Source organism: Oncorhynchus clarkii, chromosome 25, assembly GCF_045791955.1.
Source record: "Oncorhynchus clarkii lewisi isolate Uvic-CL-2024 chromosome 25, UVic_Ocla_1.0, whole genome shotgun sequence".
NCBI classification, from domain to species: domain Eukaryota; kingdom Metazoa; phylum Chordata; class Actinopteri; order Salmoniformes; family Salmonidae; genus Oncorhynchus; species Oncorhynchus clarkii.
In genome coordinates this window covers 36834135-36858762 of record NC_092171.1, presented here as the reverse complement: position 1 = coordinate 36858762, position 24628 = coordinate 36834135, and the positions used below count along the sequence as shown (strand labels likewise).

At 38.6% G+C, this 24628-nt stretch overlaps 1 protein-coding gene and 1 non-coding gene across 2 annotated transcripts; one reads left to right on the top strand and one right to left on the bottom strand.

The window, feature by feature from the left end:
- Positions 1-651: 651 nt before the first annotated feature.
- On the bottom strand, positions 652-734 carry trnal-cag (transfer RNA leucine (anticodon CAG)). Its single transcript has one exon. It is a non-coding gene; the product is annotated as a tRNA-Leu (tRNA).
- A 9483-nt stretch (positions 735-10217) lies between these two features.
- LOC139383717 (dual specificity phosphatase 23b) lies at positions 10218-12198 on the top strand. The gene is made up of 4 exons (XM_071128272.1): positions 10218-10393; positions 10946-11227; positions 11447-11939; positions 12006-12198. The coding sequence occupies exons 2-3, from the start codon at positions 10958-10960 to the stop codon at positions 11630-11632; spliced, it is 456 nt and encodes a 151-aa protein (XP_070984373.1). The 5' UTR covers positions 10218-10393; positions 10946-10957; the 3' UTR covers positions 11633-11939; positions 12006-12198.
- The last annotated feature ends 12430 nt before the right edge of the window (positions 12199-24628 follow it).

The following is a 24628-nucleotide window of genomic DNA, read 5'->3' as shown; positions in this document are numbered from 1 at the left end:
TGGGTCCTTTGTCCTGACCTTGCCTACATTCTGAAAAGTGTCTACACATAGTATTAAAATGTGTCTGTTATCTGTCCACTGTGTCTGCATTGTGACAAAATGTCCTGGTCCCTCTATCCAAGGGCCTTCATGGGCCGCCTGTTGCCCATCCCTAAACTAGACCATAAGTAGGTAACATAACATGTCTTGGAGGTGCTCAGAAATATGTAAACGTATATTTCATATAGCTCTGAGGCCAGGCTGTAATATAATATAATTATATCATATTTGGATAATCCGTGAGCATAAAATTACAAAAAGTTCAAATAAAAATGAAAATAATCTGAAGCTTTTCTTTAAGGGAATAGGGTGAATTTGCCTCTAGTCACTGATCTTGGGTCCATTTAGCATGTTCCCCACTAATGGTTAAGGATAAGAAGCTGATCCTAAATCTGTTTTTAGGAGAAACTTCACCCTTGCAGTTTGATGAGCTTCTATTTGTTGCACTTTAGTGCCCTCGTGTGGATAACAGCCCCCACATAATTTTCAACATTTTATTTATACTGATTTAGTATTGCGTTCGTTGCTACGATAAAATAACTTACTTGTTGCAGGGGATCTTACTAACATCGACGCACTTGTCTGATTCAGTTCGGGGGGAAAAAAAATATTTGTCAGAAGTGGGATTCGAACCCACGCCTCCAGGGGAGACTGCGACCTGAACGCAGCGCCTTAGACCGCTCGGCCATCCTGACATACAATTAATTGCGAATGTATATAATTTTAACCTTATTTCTCGAGAAATGTACTTCTTGTAAGTGAATATTGCTTGAATTAATTCAATTGACAGTGGTTAGTATACGTTACTAACTAGCTGGCAACCTACCTAATAAACTTCACTTGAAAGATATCGAGCAAATGTTCTGTGTTACATTTGGTCTTTTGGCAATATAGCTAGCTAGTTTATCATGTTTTTTGTTCACCGAGGGACGCCAACTTTTTGGCATGGGCGTTTACTGTGGGGATTTCTTTAGCTAGCTAGTCCCATTATTAGCAGAGATAACTAGCTATATATGCTCTTTATAAGCTAACTAGCTAAGTAGTAACGTTAGCTACTAACTAACTTTAGCTGCTTGAAGTGTGTCCAAGTCACAGATGAAAGACGAAACCTTTAGCTAGCCAGTTATACCAACCGTTTGTTAGTCTTTGTCCAAGTATCATGCTCTCTCCCAGTGGAGTGCAGGTCTACTAATTTAGGTTTAGGCTCAGTAATCTGTCCAAAATCCTATACATCAACGAGGCCAGAGGGGGGCATCTGAATTCACATTGGGACTGGCAGTGAATAGAACACTATGGTTGAGTTACAGTAATAGAACACTATAGTTACAGTAATAGGACACTACAGTTACAGTAATAGAACACTATAGTTACAGTAATAGAACACTATAGTTACAGTAATAGAACTCTATAGTTACAGTAATATAACACTATAGTTACAGTAATAGAACACTATAGTTACAGTAATAGAACACTATAGTTACAGTAATAGAACACTATAGTTACAGTAATAGAACTCTATAGTTACAGTAATAGAACACTATAGTTACAGTAATATAACACTATATTTACAGTAATAGAACACTATAGTTACAGTAATAGAACACTATAGTTACAGTAATATAACACTATATTTACAGTAATAGAACACTATAGTTAAGGTAATAGAACACTATATTTACAGTAATAGAACACTATAGTTAAGGTAATAGAACACTATATTTACAGTAATAGAACACTATAGTTAAGGTAATAGAACACTATAGTTACAGTAATAGAACACTATATTTACAGTAATAGAACACTATAGTTAAGGTAATAGAACACTATATTTACAGTAATAGAACACTATAGTTAAGGTAATATAACACTATATTTACAGTAATAGAACACTATAGTTAAGGTAATAGAACACTATAGTTACAGTAATAGAACACTATATTTACAGTAATAGAACACTATAGTTAAGGTAATAGAACACTATAGTTACAGTAATAGAACACTATAGTTACAGTAATAGAACACTATATTTACAGTAATAGAACACTATAGTTAAGGTAATAGAACACTATAGTTACAGTAATAGAACACTATAGTTACAGTAATAGAACACTATAGTTACAGTAATAGAACACTATATTTACAGTAATAGAACACTATAGTTAAGGTAATAGAACACTATAGTTACAGTAATAGAACACTATAGTTACAGTAATAGAACACTATATTTACAGTAATAGAACACTATAGTTAAGGTAATAGAACACTATAGTTACAGTAATAGAACACTATAGTTACAGTAATAGAACACTATAGTTACAGTAATAGAACACTATATTTACAGTAATAGAACACTATAGTTAAGGTAATAGAACACTATAGTTACAGTAATAGAACACTATAGTAACAGTAATAGAACACTATAGTTACAGTAATAGAACACTATAGTTACAGTAATAGAACACTATAGTTACAGTAATAGAACACTATAGTTACAGTAATAGAACACTATAGTTACAGTAATAGAACACTATAGTTACAGTAATAGACCACTATAGTTACAGTAATAGAACACTATAGTTACAGTAATAGAACTCTATAGTTACAGTAATAGAACACTATAGTTACAGTAATAGAACACTATATTTACAGTAATAGAACACTATAGTTAAGGTAATAGAACACTATAGTTACAGTAATAGAACACTATAGTTAAGGTAATAGAACACTATAGTTACAGTAATAGAACACTATAGTTACAGTAATAGAACACTATAGTTACAGTAATATAACACTATATTTACAGTAATAGAACACTATAGTTAAGGTAATAGAACACTATAGTTACAGTAATAGAACACTATATTTACAGTAATAGAACACTATAGTTACAGTAATAGAACACTATAGTTACAGTAATAGAACACTATAGTTACAGTAATAGAACTCTATAGTTACAGTAATAGAACACTATAGTTACAGTAATAGAACACTATATTTACAGTAATAGAACACTATAGTTAAGGTAATAGAACACTATAGTTACAGTAATAGAACACTATAGTTAAGGTAATAGAACACTATAGTTACAGTAATAGAACACTATAGTTACAGTAATAGAACACTATAGTTACAGTAATATAACACTATATTTACAGTAATAGAACACTATAGTTAAGGTAATAGAACACTATAGTTACAGTAATAGAACACTATATTTACAGTAATAGAACACTATAGTTACAGTAATAGAACACTATAGTTACAGTAATAGAACACTATAGTTACAGTAATAGAACACTATAGTTACAGTAATAGAACACTATAGTTACAGTAATATAACACTATATTTACAGTAATATAACACTATATTTACAGTAATAGAACACTATAGTTACAGTAATAGAACACTATAGTTACAGTAATATAACACTATATTTACAGTAATAGAACACTATAGTTAAGGTAATAGAACACTATAGTTACAGTAATAGAACACTATATTTACAGTAATAGAACACTATAGTTACAGTAATAGAACACTATAGTTACAGTAATAGAACACTATAGTTACAGTAATAGAACACTATAGTTAAGGTAATAGAACACTATAGTTACAGTAATAGAACACTATATTTACAGTAATAGAACACTATAGTTACAGTAATAGAACACTATAGTTACAGTAATAGAACACTATAGTTACAGTAATAGAACACTATAGTTACAGTAATAGAACACTATAGTTAAGGTAATAGAACACTATAGTTACAGTAATAGAACACTATAGTTACAGTAATAGAACACTATAGTTACAGTAATAGAACACTATAGTTACAGTAATAGAACACTATAGTTACAGTAATAGAACACTATAGTTACAGTAATAGAACACTATAGTTACAGTAATAGAACTCTATAGTTACAGTAATAGAACACTATAGTTAAGGTAATAGAACACTATAGTTACAGTAATAGAACACTATAGTTACAGTAATAGAACACTATATTTACAGTAATAGAACACTATAGTTACAGTAATAGAACACTATATTTACAGTAATAGAACACTATAGTTACAGTAATAGAACACTATAGTTACAGTAATAGAACTCTATAGTTACAGTAATAGAACTCTATAGTTACAGTAATAGAACACTATAGTTACAGTAATATAACACTATAGTTACAGTAATAGAACACTATAGTTACAGTAATAGAACACTATAGTTACAGTAATAGAACACTATAGTTACAGTAATAGAACACTATAGTTACAGTAATAGAACACTATAGTTACATTAATAGAACACTATATTTACAGTAATAGAACACTATAGTTAAGGTAATAGAACACTATAGTTACAGTAATAGAACACTATAGTTACAGTAATAGAACACTATAGTTAAGGTAATAGAACACTATAGTTACAGTAATAGAACACTATAGTTACAGTAATAGAACACTATAGTTACAGTAATAGAACACTATAGTTACAGTAATAGAACACTATAGTTACAGTAATAGAACACTATAGTTAAGGTAATAGAACACTATAGTTACAGTAATAGAACACTATAGTTACAGTAATAGAACACTATATTTACAGTAATAGAACACTATAGTTATAGTGTTTTTTTTATTTATTTACTTTTCTGCTCTTTTGCACACCAGTATCTCTACTTGCACATGATCATCTGATCATTTATCACTCCAGTGTTAATCTGCTAAATTGTAATTATTTGCCTACCTCCTCATGCCTTTTGCACACAATGTATATAGACTCTTTTTTTTCCTACTGTGTTATTGACTTGTTTATTGTTCACTCCATGTGTAACTCTGTGTTGTTGTCTGTTCACACTGCTATCCTTTATCTTGGCCAGGTCGCAGTTGTAAATGAGAACTTGTTCTCAACTAGCCTACCTGGTTAAATAAAGGTGAAATATATATATTTTTTTAAATAGTTACAGTAATAGAACACTATAGTTACAGTGATAGAACACTATGGTTGAGTTACAGTAATAGAACACTATGGTTACAGTAATAGAACACTATAGCTGAGTTACAGTAATAGAACACTGGTTGAGTTACAGTAATAGAACACTGGTTGAGTTACAGTAATAGAACACTATGGTTGAGTTACAGTGATAGAACACTATGGTTGAGTTACAGTAATAGAACACTGGTTGAGTTACAGTAATAGAACACTATAGTTGAGTTACAGTGATAGAACACTATGGTTGAGTTACAGTGATAGAACACTATGGTTGAGTACAGTAATAGAGCACTATGGTTGAGTTACAGTAATAGAACACTGGTTGAGTTACAGTAATAGAACACTGGTTGAGTTACAGTAATAGGCAATGAAACAATTTCTGAAAATGGAATTCTAAATACAGGTGTATTTAATTGCTTTGTAAACTGAATGGGTTCACATACAAAGCATGAAGCTTTATACTGACATTAACAAAGCATAATTCTAGTCATATGGATCATAAGGTTAACTTATAAGACAAAGCATGAACAATGAAATGCCTAGGAAATTAGAATATATAATAAATCCCCTGTTAGCATGAGTGGCAGTGTGCAGCGTTTTCCTTTCTGTTTTCCATGAGTTTGCCTACAACTCCAGCACCTGCGGAAAGTACCTAGATGGGCGTATGTTCTTCAGCTTTTGTACCAATGTAAATAAGACAGAATTCCTGAGAAGACAATCAACTCCATTGCATAGAACTGCAACAAACACTCAAACTGGACAGTTTTATCTCAATCTTTTTCATTCAAAGACTCAATCATGGACACTCTTACTGACAGTTGTGGCTGCTCTGTGTGATGTATTGTTGTCTCTACCTTCTTCACCACACTGTCTGTGTGGGTGGACTCTTACTGACAGTTGTGGCTGCTCTGTGTGATGTATTGTTGTCTCTACCTTCTTCCCCTTTGTGCTGTTGTCTGTGCCCAATAATGTTTGTCCTATGTTTTGTGCTGCTGGCATGTTGTGTCGCTACCATGTTGTTGTCATGTTGTGTTGCTACCATGCTGTGTTGTCATGTGTTGCTGCCATGCTATGTTGTTGTCTTAGGTGTCTCTTTATGTAGTGTTGTGTTGACTCTCTTGTCTTGATGTGTGTTTTGTCCTATATTCTTTATTTAATGTATTTTTTATGTTGAATCCCAGCCCCCGTCCCAGCAGGAGGCCTTTTGCCTTTTGATAGGCCATCATTGTAAATAAGAATTTGTTGTTAACTGACTTGCCTAGTTAAATAAAGGTTAAATAAAAGTTCAGAGTTCACCTGTTCAGATACAAGTAACCATAGACGCAATGCATCCATAAAGCTATCAGAGTTATCCTATAAGGGTTATCATATCAGGGTTATCCTATCGGGGTTATCCTATCGGGGTTATCCTATCAGAGTTATCCTATCAGGGTTATCCTATCAGAGTTATCCTATCAGGGTTATCCTATCAGAGTTATCCTCAGTGAACAAGTTTCAGATAACAATACATCCATAAAGCCTTCAGAGTTATCCTATCAGAGTTATCCTATCAGAGTTATCCTCAGTGAACAAGTTTCAGATAACAATACATCCATAAAGCCTTCAGAGATATCCTATCAGAGTTATCCTATCAGGGTTATCCTATCAGAGTTATCCTCAGTGAACACATTTCAGGTAACAATACATCCATAAAGCTATCACAGTTATCTTCAGTGAACAAGTGTCAGATAGAGACCAAACATGGACATAATAACATTAGTCAGTCCTCTGAATACTGTAACAAGAGGGGGAAGAGTTGACTAGTCATGGGGCATTGTCCTTTGTGCTTTCCTTGTGTTCCTGGACAATTTGCCATGCAGCTCCAGCTGAGTTGGGACCGAGCCCACAGTCTGTTATAAATCGTGATTACATGTGCTCTTTCATAACAAATGCTCTAATCATTTTAACTATGTGTTGTTTTTGTGGAATACAAATGTGTATAAAAAAAAAATGTACACAAAAAACTTCTAAAATATTTGACTGCTAAGTGGTAGCATTCTTGTTTTACTTTTGTAAATAAAGTGGTGGTTTGTTGAGGAGAAGAACTTCAAGCAACGATTTGCTTACTAGCTAACTTAGCTGGCCAACTTTAGCTAGCTAACATCAGCTATTTGACTAATCCTCCATGGATATGGTAAGTTTAAATGTTTACCTGTTGTAGCTCTGTGTGTGTGTGTGTGTGTGTGTGTGTGTGTGTGTGTGTGTGTGTGTGTGTGTGTGTGTGTGTGTGCGTATGTGTGTGTGTGTGTGTGTGTGTGTGTGTGTGTGTGTGTGTGTGTGTGTGTGTGTGTGAATTACCCCAGAGCATCTGTAAATTGCTGGAGGCGATGCAGGAACGGTAACAAAAGGGAAGGAGTACAGAAGTTAATCAGCCTGCTGACTGAGAAAGGAAATATCCTATGTTGCTGTCTCTCTATCTCTCTCCGTATGTCTGCCTGACTCCCAGATTGCCGAGGGGCAACATAGTCATTGTACTTGCTAGGCTAAGTCTAACTTAGTAAAGAACTTAGGTAATGGTTAATCATGATTCGTCTCTGTCTTTACAGGTCCTGGAACATGTCAATGGCCTAATGCATGTCCTCTAAAGCAGTGCTTGGCCACCCACTAAGTTACCAGTGATCTATTCTGCCACATCCCAGGGAACTGAGAGAGCAGAACTACCCCTCCTTAAATCCATAGTCATTGACAGTAAGTTTTGTGTGCAAAATGTTTTTTTTTTCCCCATATGTTTGATAATCTGATATGTAATGTGTATTGATTCCTACTAACCAGCTTTGTAAGAGCTAGGTTTGTACTAGCAATGCTGATTATCATGAATGTGTTTTTCACTGAGACTTTCCCCAAGAGACATGCTATTCAGCTGCCTATGATTTCCTGATCTTACATTCTTAGAAAAAAAGTTTATATTTAGAACCTAAAAGGGTTCATCGGCTGTCCACATAGGTGAACCCTTTGAAGAAGCATTTTTGCTTCAATCTAGAACCTTTTCTAAAAAATGATAATTTATTTTCTTCTCTTTTTGTTCTTGCAGTAAGTGTCAAGACAAGCCAGAAAACAGGAGGTTGATGTGTTGTGGGCCGTCTGTAAAGTCCTAAAATATGCCCCTGAGGATGCAAAGTATGTATATGAGCAAGTTGCTCTTTTTTGAAAGCATCTCTAAGTGATAACTGCGACAAACTTCTTCAACCTGTACCATGGAATGACTTTTAGGTATCTGAGTTCAGAAAGTTTCTTCAGGAATGTCCTTTTCTCGTTTTCTTTTATAATCTTAAATTAATACATTTGTAATACGCTGACACTCTTCACTGCAGATCTGACCCATCACACCACTCTTCAAGAGGGCCACTACGCTCCAGATTGTCTTCTGTCCTCAGAGGTCCTTGTTGAGGATCTACCCTATCATACCACTCATATTGTTCATTAATAAAATAAAACAATGGGCCTTTATATACTCTGTGTCGCTCACTCTATGGGTGAATTACGAATCAATTACTGTATGCAGATGTGCAAAAAAAATTTGATGAAGATTTTGTTTTGCTATTGCTTGTTATTGTTTTGCTATCTGTTTTAAATGTAAGATGATTTAGCAGATTTAAACTTTAATTGGTGACTATGGAAACAGATAGAAATGTAATGAACCATATTTTCAATATCCAACTTTATCCTCTGCAATACTTTTTACTGTAGGTAATACGCTGTAGTCAGGTGGTCGTTACCAGGTTATGATGAGGTCTTAACTATAACCAGTAGGCAACATAATATAGCACATAATATATTGGTCAGAATTATAACCAGCAGGTCAGATAGAGCTCACAATTATGACCAACTGGTCGTATGGTGGTCACAAAAAGACGTTAAAAAATAACTTTTTTTCAACCAGTTTGCGACCAGAATAAGACATCATAAAAAGACGTCATTTTGACGTCTTTTCACAAAGTTATTTGTTCAATCAAATCAAATGTCATTTGTCACATGCGCCGAATGCTTACTTTCAAGCCCATAACCAACAATTCAGTTTTAAGAAAAATAAATAAAAGTAACAAATAATTAAAGAGCAGCAGTAAAATAACAATAGCGAGGCTATATACAGGGGGTACCGGTACAGAGTCAATGTGCGGGGGCACCTGTTAGTCGAGGTCATTGAGGTAATATGTACATGTCGGTAGAGTTATTAAAGTGACTATGCTTAGTTAGAAATGGGACACTGGGACCTGTATGATGCCGCTAAGGTGGCAGTTGGAGGCCAGCTCCAGACCCTTACTGCAACCTCTCTGCCACAACGGTCCAATTAAAAACCAATGGCTTCCGCCGCGCATGTCATCACAGAATAAGGAGCTATAAACAAGTTCTGACTACAAGGAGTACATCTACGACCAGAAGTGACTTTTCAAAGCAGGTTAGAAGAATTTACGCAGCAGGTTAGAATAATTACCGTGAGGGGTTAGGAGACTTATTTTTAAGTATAGGAAAGGGGTTAGAGTTCGCTAAAATGCCCCCCTAACTACAAAAGGTTCCAACCAATGATGTATATAAACCCTAGATTGTTATTGCTATGTATTGGCTAATGGGAGGCTTTAAAGCCACTGATGACGCCATATTGGCACTCCTCAGCAGAAGCAGTCCTCTGTCGGAATTTATGGAATTATACAGTATTTCAATTAAATGTTTCAAGCACAAAATTACATGCATTTAAGTATTTTTGTTGTTGACAGTAACATTAGTACTGTAACGACCCTGGATTTACACCAATGAAACAGGCAGGGAGCAGGTCTCAAAGCCTCGACCTTCTAGCCCGAGGTCCGGCGCGCTATCGACTGTGCCGTAAAAGCATGCTCCTGCGGCAGAGTCGATTTCCGCGATTATAAACGCAGGGTCGTTACAGTATTTTTTTTTTTTTATCATTATTTTAAGATTTTATTTGTATGTTTCGTTCAGATAATAATAATGCATTTAGGTGTCTGTAATATAATAAACGTGGCAAAAACAAATGTAGACATTATAAATGCATTTCTGTACAGTAAATTCCCAAACATTTTTTTTACCACGGTGAGGAGAGCCAAGATGGAGGTGCCGTGGCCTCAAAACAGTGCCCCCATAATATTGTCTAGTGTATGTATAAATTATTGTTCACCGCCCTTTACACATCTTTGTCGTCGTCGTTCTAAAGACGGATTAAGCGCCAGTGTAGGTTGTGTTCTATGTTGTTTAACGGGACATCACCCACCACACCCTGACTTTAGTCGTTTAGCTAGCTACGAAACCTTTTCCCCACCAGATCTGACGTTTTTATACACGGATTTCTTCAGAAAACAATACTGAATGTAAGTAAATGCATGAATGAATTGACAGGTGCCAGTAGCATGCTAGCTAGCAACCTATTTTATAAACTTCACGTAAAGATAGCTAGTAAGCAAACTTTATATTACATTTGGATTTTTGGCAATATAGAAAATGTTAGTTTATCATCTGTTTTTTTTTGTACACAGAGTTGACGCCCACCGTTTGTCATGGACGCTTATGGATTTATTTAGCTAACTCAACTAGTAACTACTACTACTAACTAGCTGCATTTGAGTGGTTTGAAGTGTCAAAGTCACAGATGAAAGGGGAAATCTTTAGTTAACTAGTTATACCAACCGTTTGTTTATAATAAACCTTGTTCGAGTATCATGCGGTCTCCAAGTGGAGTACAATTCAACTCGGCCAGATTTCAGTCATCTTTACTAAATACTACACAACTGAGGCAAAACAGTTTCACCGTTGTAACGTTAACACAGCAATGGGTTTATGGGCATCTGAATGCACATTGTGACTGGCTGTGAATATGAGATTATTGAATGGTAAAACAATCTCTACATTTCACAATATTTCAGATTGACTTTGCCATGGCCTGTAGTCCACCCCCTAATTTCTCCTGGGTCGAACCTAAAAAGTTGGCAGGACTGGCTCTCCCTCGAATGACTGCCCACTACCAATACCTTCTGGACAATGGCATTCAACACCTGGTCTGCTTGTGTGAGAAAAAACCTCCCAACTATGATACCGTCCCAGGAGTGAAACTACACCACATCAAGATAATAGACTTCACCCCACCAACTCCAGAACAAATTCAGAGGTTTCTGTCTATTGTGGAGGAATCGAATGCTAAAGGCGAGGTAAGGGTTCAGTTTAAGAAGTGTTCAGTTACCCATTATTCAGCTACTACATCAGAGGACCTCCTTATGCCTGTTCTGACACACGAAACCAAACAAACATTGACCACTGAGTTCACAGTCAAAATGTTGAATTATTGTCAACCATTGATGTACATTAACACACAGCCTTCTGTACCTTTATCTATGTAAGTCAACCACATGTATTTCTCGCTGCCGTAGGGTGTAGCTGTTCACTGTATGCATGGCCATGGGAGGACGGGGACCATGTTGGCCTGCTATCTGGTGAAGACCAGGCAGATCTCAGGCATCGACGCCATCAGTGAGGTCAGGAGACTACGTCACGGCTCTATTGAGACACACGACCAGGAGAAAGCAGTGGTGCAGTTTTACCAGCGCATTAAATAACTGTTTTTGGTTTAAATATTTTACGTTTAAATCATTTTAAAGGGGAAATCAACTTGTTTACCTGTACTGTACACATCTATACCTATTGAAGTGGCCACATTTAAAATGGGGGACACATTTTTATATATTGTAGCTGCATTTCTTCTTTAAAGCTGCTACTCAGGTTTGGAACTACATGGATTTTTTTTAGGAGTGCCTGTTTTTAACTCTGGGAAGGTGTCCTGAATTGTATGGGAAGTATACGGTACATCTATAATGTGTACCATGACCGCTGTGCCTCTGCATTGCTCACTCTCTGGGGTTTTAGGCTGGGTATCTATAATGTGTACCATGACCGCTGTGCCTCTGCATTGCTCATTCTCTGGGGTTTTAGGCTGGGTATCTATAATGCACTTTGTGACAACTGCTGATGTAAAATGGGCTTTATAAAACACATTTGATTGCTGTTGTAAATTTGCCAAAAATAACCATTAATTTATTACCAAAAAATCCATTAATAATGTACCTAAGTTTTGATTTGAGTTCAATTAAACAACAGACTCATGCAATAAGCATTTGTGACTCATCACCTGGATTCAGTCTTATGTAGCACCATTTGAAATTGGGTGTTTTACATTGGATAAAAAGTAGAGACCCAGAGCTACAACATGGCATATCATACACTGTATTTTTGAGGAACAAGTCATTCTGCTTTGAAAGTTGATATACTTGTAAACTCACTTTTGAGAAAATGGCCTTTGAATGTTTTGGTACCTATTGAAGAGCTCTACTTTGTCTATATTGTCTAAACACATTCAGCATTGTTCACACACTCTTAAGCCAGCCCCACCCATCTCTTTTTAAGGATTCACATGTGCAGTCATGCACCGAACAGTGAGTAGTGTAGTAAAGATTAAGACTTAAAGTGGTAGTAGCCTACAATAAGGAGACATTCCAGGTAAACAAAGTGTCCAGATGTAAAGATACCTTAATAGAAATTGACTGAAGTTAAAGTCACACAGTAAAATACTACTTGAGTAAAAGTCTAAAAGTATTTGCTTTTTAAAAAATACTATCAAAAGTACATTAACCTCTTTGGGTCGTTAAGTATCAAAATTAGAAGTCAGATTTGATTAAACCAGATGGCCCTATTTCAATGTTTTGTTGACGGATAGCCAGGGGCACACTCCAACACTCAGATATAATTTACAAACGAAGCATTTGTGTTTAGTGAGTCTGTGTGGTATGTCACAAAATCATGTTACGACCACACATATCAATATTCATTTTATATATCAATATTTTGCTAAGTGGATGGGTCTTTACAGAAGGTGTAAATGATACAGCCAAGCGGTTACATGCGTAGCAGCATTATCAGAAATAGTGCAAATATAAACTGATATACAGTATGTACATGAACAATAACAGTAGTGATAGACGAGGTAGTTGTATGCATACAATCGGGTAAAGTGGTGAGGCAATACAGATAGTGCTGATGAGTGGTCTGTCCGAACCACGCATGAATAAGATAATCTATATTCGGAGAGCCTGTTCCTGTCCTGCCCTTGACTTTGGTGCAGGGCATGTAAATGCCCATAGCCTCTTCATTGCAAAACTCCCATATCTTCTCAAAAAGATAAGTTTGTCTAGCTGTGTCCAGTCCAGGTGGTGCTTGTACAGGTAGACCATCTATGGGAGGAAGGATGTCAGCGTTGCGCAGCAGCTGAAATCTGGTCCCGACTGAGTCAGAATGCTCCTTGGCGACAATACCACCAGGCTCCAGAACACCGAAGTTGTAAAACAGGAAATAACAAAAACCTCTTTGACAACATCAATTCACCTCCCAAGTTTAGATAAGAAGAATAACCTCATACAATGCAATGAAAATTATAATCACCTGAAGTTCTGGTACTGCTTGATCTGTGGCAACGGCCTGAAGTAGGGAGTCAAGTGTTGTTGCCAGCCATAGCTTTCCACCAGCACCGTATCATCCTCCAGTCCAACCAGCTGTGGGATGTCGACCCCTGTCACAGTAATCTCAGACGAAGTGTTCACTCTGCTAGATGAGGCTGAAGCAAACTTGTTGTGGCCTGTGATCAGGAAGTGAAGGTCCAGACTGTGGTGGAGCTTGTGCATGGTCCACCACGCACAGTACCAGAACACTGACTTGTTCTTATTTTGGCCACTGCAGTTATTACAATTCAGGTCAACACGTGTTTCCCCAACTCCGTAGTTGGTGAAGAAATAGTGCATGTAGTTGATGACTGCGCTGCTGCCTGTGCTGGATGACATGCCTTCATCAATCAAGTAGTTGACTTGTTGTGGTTTTCCTTCACGGCAGACACCAAACAAGACACACTTGCGAGAAGTTAAAAAGTAGATGGGACCTGGCTGCATAGGGTCAGAAAGATAGTGCACCTGCAAACAACAAAAGAACATTAAGATAAATTACAATTAATTGTCTCACCCCTGTCAATCTGTCTTTACACAGTTTAGTGACATGTATTTGTCTGCCTCCCAAATATATATATATATATTAATATGTTTTATTTTATATTTTATTGTACTGTATATCTATTTATCCATCTATGTCCTTAATCAGTATAAAGGAGGAAATGTTTCTTGTTGAGTAAAATCAAAGCTGTAATGTATCCTGATGACTTTGCTTGCTGGTTCAGTAGGGCCCCCAGAGACAACTGCAGGTCTTGACAGGTGGTCTTACTGTCAGCAACCATCTTCTGGTAGACAGACCGCTCACTCTGAACAAGCAGGAGATGCTGCTCTTGCTTCTTCAGCTTGGCTGATTTAACAGCTTCTGGCATATTGGCAGATCTGAAGACCTGATAGTTGTTCTTCTGGCACTGCCAGCACAGGTCTGTCCTGGGCTTAGATGTGGGGCAGCAATTTTCTCCACAGATTCCTGAAAGAAGACAGCCGAAATACAGAAATAATGTGAGATCAATAAAAGTAGTGCCAATCATGTTGGAGGTCAATTAAATAATCAAAATATGTTTATGCTTTTAAAATGTTGAGCCTTAATTGATAAGCCTTGATCGAATGTTGAGCCCGTCTTCTCAGGATCCTCCTTACAAGGCTTTGACTTCGGTGGAGTCATTTGATCTGAGGGATAAGAGACGTTGGTGCTCCTTGAATGTGCGATTCTCAGGGGCTGCATCACCTCTGATGTCCTCCTGGACTCTGCAACCCACACCTGTTATTGAGAAGATCAATTGTAGGTTATCTATACAGATATACAAGACCATGCATATTATATTTACCTCACATGCGACCCATGATAAGATTGCAATTATCCCATTAAATTAATTGTTAGTCAATTTTCAATAACAACACTATTGTTAGACTCACTAATCATGTTGGGGCTGGAGCAGTACAGCTGTCTGTTCTTCAGCAGGGCCTGTTCTCTCTGTGTTCTGTTCCCTCCATGGTGAAGGTTATTACCCCTTATTACCCCCCAGGGCTTTGTTCCAAACCCTCATACAGGATCAGGGTCTTACCGTTGGGCTTAGCAGGGCCACTACCATCCAATGCTGAGGGAATCATAAACCAGTTGGTTAGATCCAGATCATCTAGCAGTCCGTAGAGATTCATGAAAATGTCACCAGTTACAAGGTGTGCTATTCCTCTACCATTTTTCATTGTGGAAAACGACTACTGAATGATGGGAGTCCATGAAATGCAATTAGCTGAATCAAAAATACAAATTGTCTTTGATCTTAGATCATTCAACCTTTGTTGAGGGACTGTTCAGGGAAAAAACGCTAATGCAATAGAAATATTGCCTTTTATTCTTGTTCTGCTTGTACCTATAGTTGCTACTGAAGTTATTCTACTTGTATCTAGTTGTTACCAAAGGTGGTTCATCAAGCAGGTCAGCCAGACCATGGTATGCTGCCCTCTGCTTGGCAACCTGTTGAGTCACAACAGGCGCAACGGTTTGTGTCAAGAACTGCAATGTTGCTGGGTTTTTTTTCACACTCAACAGTTTCCCTTGGAGTCAACATGGGCCAGCATCCCTGTGGAACGCTTTCAACACCTTGTAGAGTCCATGCCCTGACAAATTGAGGCTGTTCTGAGAGCAAAAGGGGGTGCAACTCAATATTAGGAAGGTGTTCCAGATGGTTTGTACACTCAGTGTAGTATTCTAACCATTTCTGCTGGTCCTCCCTTGATAGACAACATAAATCCCACGGTTGTTTTATCCTGCTCTCTAGATGGGGAAAAATATAGATTATTATCAGTGATTATTGCATGAATGGATGAACTAATGAATTTGTACCTTTGCTGCCATGATGCTGACCCACATTCCTCTGTTCAAGGGTTTGTTCAGTGTAATAGTCAAATCAAAATGATTTATAAAGCCCTTCTTATATAGATGACCAGCAGGGTCAAATAATAATAATCACAGTGGTTGTCGAGGGTGCAACAGGAGTAAATGTCAGTTGGCTTTTCATAGCCGATCATTCGGAGTATCTCTACCACTCCTGCTGTCTCTAGAGAGTTGAAAACAGCAGGTCCAGGACAAGGTAGCACGTCCGGTGAACAGGTCAGGGTTCCATAGCCGCAGGCAGAACAGTTGAAACTGGAACAGCAGCACGGCCAGGTGGACTGGGGACAGCAAGGAGTCATCAGGCCAGGTAGTCCTGAGGCATGGTCCTAGGGCTCAGGTCCTCCGAGAGAGAGAAAGAAAGAAAGAGAGAGAGAGAGCATACTTAAATTCACACAGGACACCGGCTAAGACGGGATAAATACTCCAGATAGTCATGTTCCCGGTGTCTAATAATTGAAAGAAACAGAGAAAAGATCACAATGAGATATAAAGCTAAAAACGGATACAGAACTATGTCATTAGCGTTTGTAAACACTCAGAAAAGGGCTTCTAACAGACTTCTTTCCCCATATGAGGGACCTGTTTTGGTTCGAGGTAGAGAAATGGTTTTCTCTGTTGGAGAAGATAATCCAGATTGGGGGTGAGAGATTGTAATTCAGGAAGAGAGAACATTTTAGATAACTATACACAGGCACAACACACAATACACAATACATGCTGTACAGTGCGTTGTTTTGTGACATGTATATCATGCATTTTACTTACGATGTTTACTTTTTTCCATCCTGAATAAAGCCGACAAACAATGCAGATGTTTTACACCAGTTTTTAAAAGTAATTCACTGTTTTATAGCCTACTGAGTTCAGAAAACCTTAATGACAAGTGAACATAATCATATTCTCTTTTACAGTGGTGGAAAAAGTACCCAATTGTCATACTTGAGTAAATGTACAGATACCTTAAAATAAAATTATCCAAGTAAAAGTGAAAGTCACCCAGTAAAATAATACTTGAGTAAAAGTCTAAAAGTATTTGCTTTTAAATATACGTAAGTATCAAAAGTAAATGCAATTGCTAAAATATACTCAAGTTTTATAAGTAAAACTATAAATTATTTCACATTGCTTATATCAACCAAACTGTACAATTTTTTAATTTTTTGTTAATTTACGGATAATTTACACTGCAACAATCAGACATAATTTGCAAACAAAGTATTTGTGTTTAGTGAGTCTGCCAGATCAGAGGCAGTAGGGATGACCAGGGATGTTCTCTTGAAAAGTGTGTGAATTTGACCATTTTCCTGCTGTTAAGCATTCAAAATGTAATGAGTACTTTTGGGTGTCATGAAAAACGAATGGAGTAAAAAGTACATTATTTTCTTTAGGAATATAGTGATGTAAAAGTAAAATGTTTAAAAAATATATAAATAGTAAAGTACAGATACCCCAAGAAACTACTTAAGTAGTACATTAAAGATATGCTCTTGGAACTCTCTGAAGCCCTGTGGGATGCCTCTGACCGTGTCATAGCCATCCTCAGAGAGCAGGAAGGGGAGGTGGAGGTCTGGCCCCTCCTCCAGCTGGAGGTCCCGCCCTTCACTATGCACCACCTCATCAGCACTGGCCTCGGCAGCAGACACCACCCTGTCAATCACACCCTGGAGCGCAGGGTTCATGGTATATAGGAAGACATGAGTGGTATTTGAGCAAACCTGTTTTTTTTTTGTTACACTTTACAATAACTTCCATGAATAAACCATTATAAATCCTTCTAATTTCTTTATAATGTATCTGATGTTATGACCTTCACAGTCAAATAAAATAAGCAGGATAAAAACAACAGGAGGCAATAAATCGATTAATATAATATAATAAAAAAAACACAAATAAGCCAAGACAAGTAACAGTCAAATCTAATCAAATTAAACATGTACAGTGCATTGGGAAAGTACTCAGACCCCTTCCCTTTTTCCACATTTTGTTACGTTACAGCCTTATACGTTACGTTACAGTTGACGGTGCATGTCAGAGAAAAAAATCAAGCCATGAGGTCGAAGGAATTGTCTGTAGAGCTCCGAGACAGAAATGTGTCTGGGGAAGGGTACCAAAAAATGTCTGTAGGATTGAAGGTCTCCAAGAATACAGTGGCCTCCATCATTCTTAAATGGAAGTAGTTTGGAACCTCCAAGACTCTTCCTGGAGCTGAGCAATCGGGGGGAGAAGGGCCTTGGTCAGGAAGGTGACCAAGAACCTGATTGTCACTCAGATAGAGCTCCAAAGTTCCTCTGTGGAGATGGGAGAACCTTCCAGAAGGACAACCAACTCTGCAGCACTCCACCAATCAGGCCTTTATGGGAGAGTGACCAGACGGAAGCCACTCCTCAATAAAAGGCACATAACAGCCCGCTTGGAGTTAGCTAAAGGACGCTGACCATGAGAAACAAGAGAAACCAAAATTGAACTCTTTGGCCTGAATGCCAAGCATCACGCCTGGAGAAAACCTGGCACCATCCCTATGGTGACAGCATCATGCTGTTGGGATGTTTTTCAGAGGCAGGAACTGAGAGACTAGTTAGGATCGAGGGAAAGATGAATGGAGCAAAGTACAGAGAGATGCTTGATGAAAACCTGATCCAGAGCATTCAGGACCTAAGACTGGGGCGAAGGTTCACCTTCCAACAGGACAACGACCCTAAGCACACAGCCAAGACAGCGCAGGAGTGGCTTCGGGACAAGTCTCTGAATGTCCTTGAGTGGCTCAGCCAGAGCCCGGACTTGAACATGATCAAACATCCCTGGAGAGACCTGAAAATAGCTGTGCAGCGACGCTCCCCATCCAACTGGACAGAGCTTGAGAGGATCTGCAGAGAAGAATGGGATAAACTCCCCAAATACAATTGTGGCAAGCTTGTTGTGTCATACCCAAGAAGACACGAGGCTGTAATCGCTGCCAAAGGTGCTTCAACAAAGTACTGAGTAAAGGGTCTGAATACTTATGTAAATGTGATTTTTCAGTTTTTTATTTGTAATACATTTGCAAAAATGTCTAAACCTGTTTTTGTTTTGTCATTATGGGACATTGTGTGTAGATTGATGAGGGGGAAAAACCATTTAATCCATTTTAGATTAAGGCTGTAATGTAACAAAATGTGGAAAAAGTCAAGGGGTCTGAATACTTTCTGAATGCACTGTATGTAGTGTCAGTGGGTGGGGGTTTTGTGTGAGAGTGTCAGTGTAGTGTGTGAGTGTGTGTATATAGTGTGAATATATGGTCTTGTGAGTGTGCATAGAGCCAGGCGCTGGTGGAGTGGAAGAGCTGGGAGAACAGCTGGTGAGGGCTGTGTTGACCTGGCAGCACAGCAGCACATACATGTCATACATGTTCAGTACGCCATCTGGTGGTAGGAATTGGGAGTGACAGAAACTAGTAAAAACTTCATCTCAAAACAGAGAGGGGGGGGGATTAGTTCACCAGAAAGGTGGATCCTTTTAAATGTGCTACTGGACCATAAACACATTTGGCTCATTACTCTATATGGTCCAAATAAGGATGATCCACGTGTCTTTGAAAGGCAATACATGACTCTGTTATTATGGTGGGAGATTATAATGTGGTTTTAAGTACCTCAATGGACCGTAAGGGAAATAACACTACAAACTATCACCCTCATGCACCTAATTAAGGAAATTACTAATTGTAACTAGTGGATATATAAGCTTAAATATAATATATATATATATATATATATATATATATATATATATATATATATACAACATCAGTCAAAAGTTTTAGAACACCTACTAATTAAAGCGTTTCCTTTACTTTTACTATTTTCTACATTGTATAATAATAGTGAAGACATCAAAACTATGAAATAACACATATGGAATCATGTAGTAACCAAAAAAGTGTTAAACCAAACCAAATATATTTTATATTTGAGATTCTTCAAATAGCAACCCTTTGCCTTGATGACAGCTTTGCACACTCTTGGCATTCTCTCAACCAGCTTCATAGGGTATTTTTTTATTTCACCTTTATTTAACCAGGTAGGCTAGTTGAGAACACCTTTATTTAACCAGGTAGGCTAGTTGAGAACACCTTTATTTAACCAGGTAGACTAGTTGAGAACACCTTTATTTAACCAGGTAGGCTAGTTGAGAACACCTTTATTTAACCAGGTAGGCTAGTTGAGAACACCTTTATTTAACCAGGTAGGCTAGTTGAGAACACCTTTATTTAACCAGGTAGACTAGTTGAGAACACCTTTATTTAACCAGGTAGGCTAGTTGAGAACACCTTTATTTAACCAGGTAGGCTAGTTGAGAACACCTTTATTTAACCAGGTAGACTAGTTGAGAACACCTTTATTTAACCAGGTAGGCTAGTTGAGAACACCTTTATTTAACCAGGTAGACTAGTTGAGAACACCTTTATTTAACCAGGTAGGCTAGTTGAGAACACCTTTATTTAACCAGGTAGGCTAGTTGAGAACACCTTTATTTAACCAGGTAGACTAGTTGAGAACACCTTTATTTAACCAGGTAGACTAGTTGAGAACACCTTTATTTAACCAGGTAGGCTAGTTGAGAACACCTTTATTTAACCAGGTAGACTAGTTGAGAACACCTTTATTTAACCAGGTAGGCTAGTTGAGAACACCTTTATTTAACCAGGTAGACTAGTTGAGAACACCTTTATTTAACCAGGTAGGCTAGTTGAGAACACCTTTATTTAACCAGGTAGACTAGTTGAGAACACCTTTATTTAACCAGGTAGGCTAGTTGAGAACACCTTTATTTAACCAGGTAGACTAGTTGAGAACACCGTTATTTAACCAGGTAGGCTAGTTGAGAACACCTTTATTTAACCAGGTAGACTAGTTGAGAACACCTTTATTTAACCAGGTAGGCTAGTTGAGAACACCTTTATTTAACCAGGTAGACTAGTTGAGAACACCTTTATTTAACCAGGTAGGCTAGTTGAGAACACCTTTATTTAACCAGGTAGGCTAGTTGAAAACACCTTTATTTAACCAGGTAGGCTAGTTGAGAACACCTTTATTTAACCAGGTAGACTAGTTGAGAACAAGTTCTCATTTACAACTGTGACCTGGCCAAGATAAAGCAAAGCAGTGCGACACAAACACCAACACAGAGTTACACATGGAATAAACAATAAACAAGCCAATAACACAAACAACAACACAGAGTTACACATGGAATAAACAAACATACAGTCAATAATACAGTAGAAAAAAAGTATATATACAGCATGTGCAAATGAGGTAGGATAAGGGGGGTGAGGCAATAAATAGGCCATAGTGGCGAAATAATTACAGTATGGCAAATTAAACACTGGGGTGGTAGATGTGCAGAAGATGAGTGTGCAAGTAGCAGTACTGGAGTGCAAAGGAGCAAAATAAATTATAATATGGTGATGAGGTAGTTGGATGGGCTATTTACTTGGATGGGCTATTTACTTATTGTACAGGTACAGGTGCAGTGATCTGTGAGCTGCTCTGACAGCTGGTGCTTAAAGCTAGAGAGGGACATATGAGTCTCCAGCTTCAGTGATTTTTGCAGTTCGTTCCAGTCATTGGCAGCAGAGAACTGGAACGAAAGGCGGCCGAAGTAGGAATTGGCTTTGGGGGTGACCAGTGAGATATACCTGCTGGAGTGCGTGCTGCGGGTGGGTGCTGCTATGGTGACCAGTGAGCTGAGGTAAGGCGGGGCTTTACCTGGAAACGACTTATAGATGACCTGGAGCCAGTGGGTTTGGCGACGGATATGAAGCGAGGGCCAACCAACGAGGCATACAGGTCGCAGTGGTGGGTAGTATGTGGGGCTTTGGTGACAAAATGGATGGCAGTGTGATAGACTGCAGCCAATTTACTGAGTAGAGTGTTGGAGGCTATTTTGTAAATGATATCGCTGAAGTCGAGGATTGGCAGGATAGTCAGTTTTACCAGGGTATGTTTGGCAGCATGAGTGAAGGATGCTTTGCTGTGAAATAGGAAGCCAATTCTAGATTTAACTTTGGATTGGATATGTTTAATGTGAGTCTGGAAGGAGAGTTTACAGTCTAACCAGACACCTATGTATTTGTAGTTGTCCACATATTCTAAGTCAGAACTGTCCGGAGTAGTGATGCTGGACGGGTGGGTAGGTGTGGGCAGCGATCGGTTGAAGAGCATGAATTTAGTTTTGCTTGCATTTAAGAGCAGTTGCAGGCCACAAAAGGAGAGTTGTATGGCATTGAAGCTCGTCTGGAGGTTAGTTGACACAGTGTCAAAAGAAGGGCCAGAAGTATACAGAATGGTGTCGTCTACATAGAGGTGGATCAGAGAATCACCAGCAGCAAGAGCAACATCATTGGTGTATACAGAGAAAAGAGTCGGCCCGAGGATTGAACCCTGTGGCACCTCCATAGAGACTGCTAAAGGTCCGGACAACAGGCCCTCCGATTTGACACACTGAACTCTGTCAGAGAAGTAGTTGGTGAACCATGCGAGGCAGTCATTTGAGAAACTAAGGCTGTTGAGTCTGCCGATAAGAATGTGGTGATTGACAGAGTCGAAAGCCTTGGCCAGGTCGATGAATACAGCTGCACAGTATTGTCTCTTATCGATGGCGGTTATGATATCGTTTAGGACCTTGAGCGTGGCTGAGGTGCAACAATGACCAGCTTGGAAACCAGATTGCTAAGCGGAGAAGGTACGGTGGGATTCGAAATGGTCAGTGATCTGTTTGTTAACTTGGGTTTCAAAGACCTTAGATAGATATAGGTTTGTAGCAGTTTGGGTCTAGAGTCTCTCCCCCTTCGAAGAGGGGGATGACCGCGGCAGCTTTCCAATCTTTAGGGATCTCAGACGATACGAAAGAGAGGTTGAACAAACTAGTTATAGCGGTTGCAATAATTTCGACTGATAATTTTAGGAAGAGGGGTCCAGATTGTCTAGCCCTGCTGATTTGTAGGGGTCCAAATTTTGCAGCTCTTTCAGATCATCAGCTACCTGGATTTGGGTGAAGGAGAAATGGGGGAGGCTTGGGCAAGTTGCAGTGAGGGGTGCAGGCCTGTTGACGGGGTAGGGGTAGCCAGGTGGAAAGCATGGCCAGCCATAGAAAAATACTTATTGAAATTCTCAATTATCGCGGATTTATCGGTGGTGACAGTGTTTCCTAGTCTCAGTGCAGTGGGCAGCTGGGAGGAGGTGCTTTTATTCTCCATGGACTTTACAGTGTCCCAGAACTTTTTGGAGTTTGTGCTACAGGATGAAAATATCTGTTTGAAAAAGCTAGCCTTTGCTTTTCTAACTGCCTGTGTATATTGGTTCCTAACTTCCCTGAAAAGTTGCATATCGCAGGGGCTATTCAATGCTAATGCAGTACGCCACAGGGTGTTTTTGTGCTGGTCAAGGGCAGTCAGGTCTGGAGTGAACCAAGGGCTATATCTGTTCCTGGTTCTACATTTTTGGAACGGGGCATGCTTATTTAAGATGGTGAGGAAAGCACTTTTAAAGAATAACCAGGCATCCTCTACTGACTGAATGAGGTCAATATCCTTCCAGGATACCCGGGCCAGGTCGATTAGAATGGCCTGCTCGCTGAAGTATTTTAGGGAGCGTTTGACTGTGATGAGGGGTAGTCGTTTGACTGCAGACCCATTACGGACGCAGGCAATGTGGCAGTGATTGCTGAGATCCTGGTTGAAGACAGCAGAGGTGTATTTGGAGGGCAGGTTGGTTAGGATGATATCTATGAGGGTGCCCGTGTTTACGGATTTGGGGTTGTACCTGGTGGGTTCATTGATAATTTGTGTGAGATTAAGAGCATCTACCTTAGATTGTAGGATGGCCGGGGTGTTAAGCATGTCCCAGTTTAGATCACCTAACAGCACGAGCTCTGAAGATAGATGGGGGCAATCAATTCACATATGGCATCCAGGGCACAGCTGGGGGCAGAAAGTGGTTTATAGCAAGCGGCAACGGTAAAATACTTATTTCTGGAAAGGTGGATTTTTAAAAGTAGAAGCTCAAATTGTTTGGACACAGACCTGGATAGTAAGACAGAACTCTGCAGGCTATCCTTGCAGTAGATTGCAACTCCGCCCCCTTTGGCAGTTCTATCTTGTCGGAAAATGTTATAGTTAGGGATGAAAATGTCAGTGTTTTTGGTGGTCTTCCTAAACCAAGATTCAGGCTTCTAATGTTAACATGCATGAAAGATAAGGTAGTCAGTCACCTGGAATGCATTTCAATTATCAGGTGCACCTTCTTAAAAGTTAATTTGAGGAATTTATTTATTTATTATTGTGTTTGAGCCAATCAGTTGTGTTGTGACAAGGTAGGGGGGTATACAGAAGATAGTCCTATTTGGTAAAAGACCAAGTCCATATTATGGCAAGAACAGCTCATATAAGCAAAGAGAAATGACAGTCCATCATTACTTTAAAACATGAAGGTCAGTCAATACGGAAAATGTGCAGTCGCAAAAACAATCTAGTGCTATGATGAAACTGGCTCTCATGAGGACCGCCACAGGAAAGGAAGACCCAGAGTTACCTCTGCTGCAGAGGATAAGTCCATTAGAGTTACCAGCCTCAGAAATTGCAGCCCAAATAAATGCTTCACAGAGTTCAAGTAACAGACACATCTCAACAT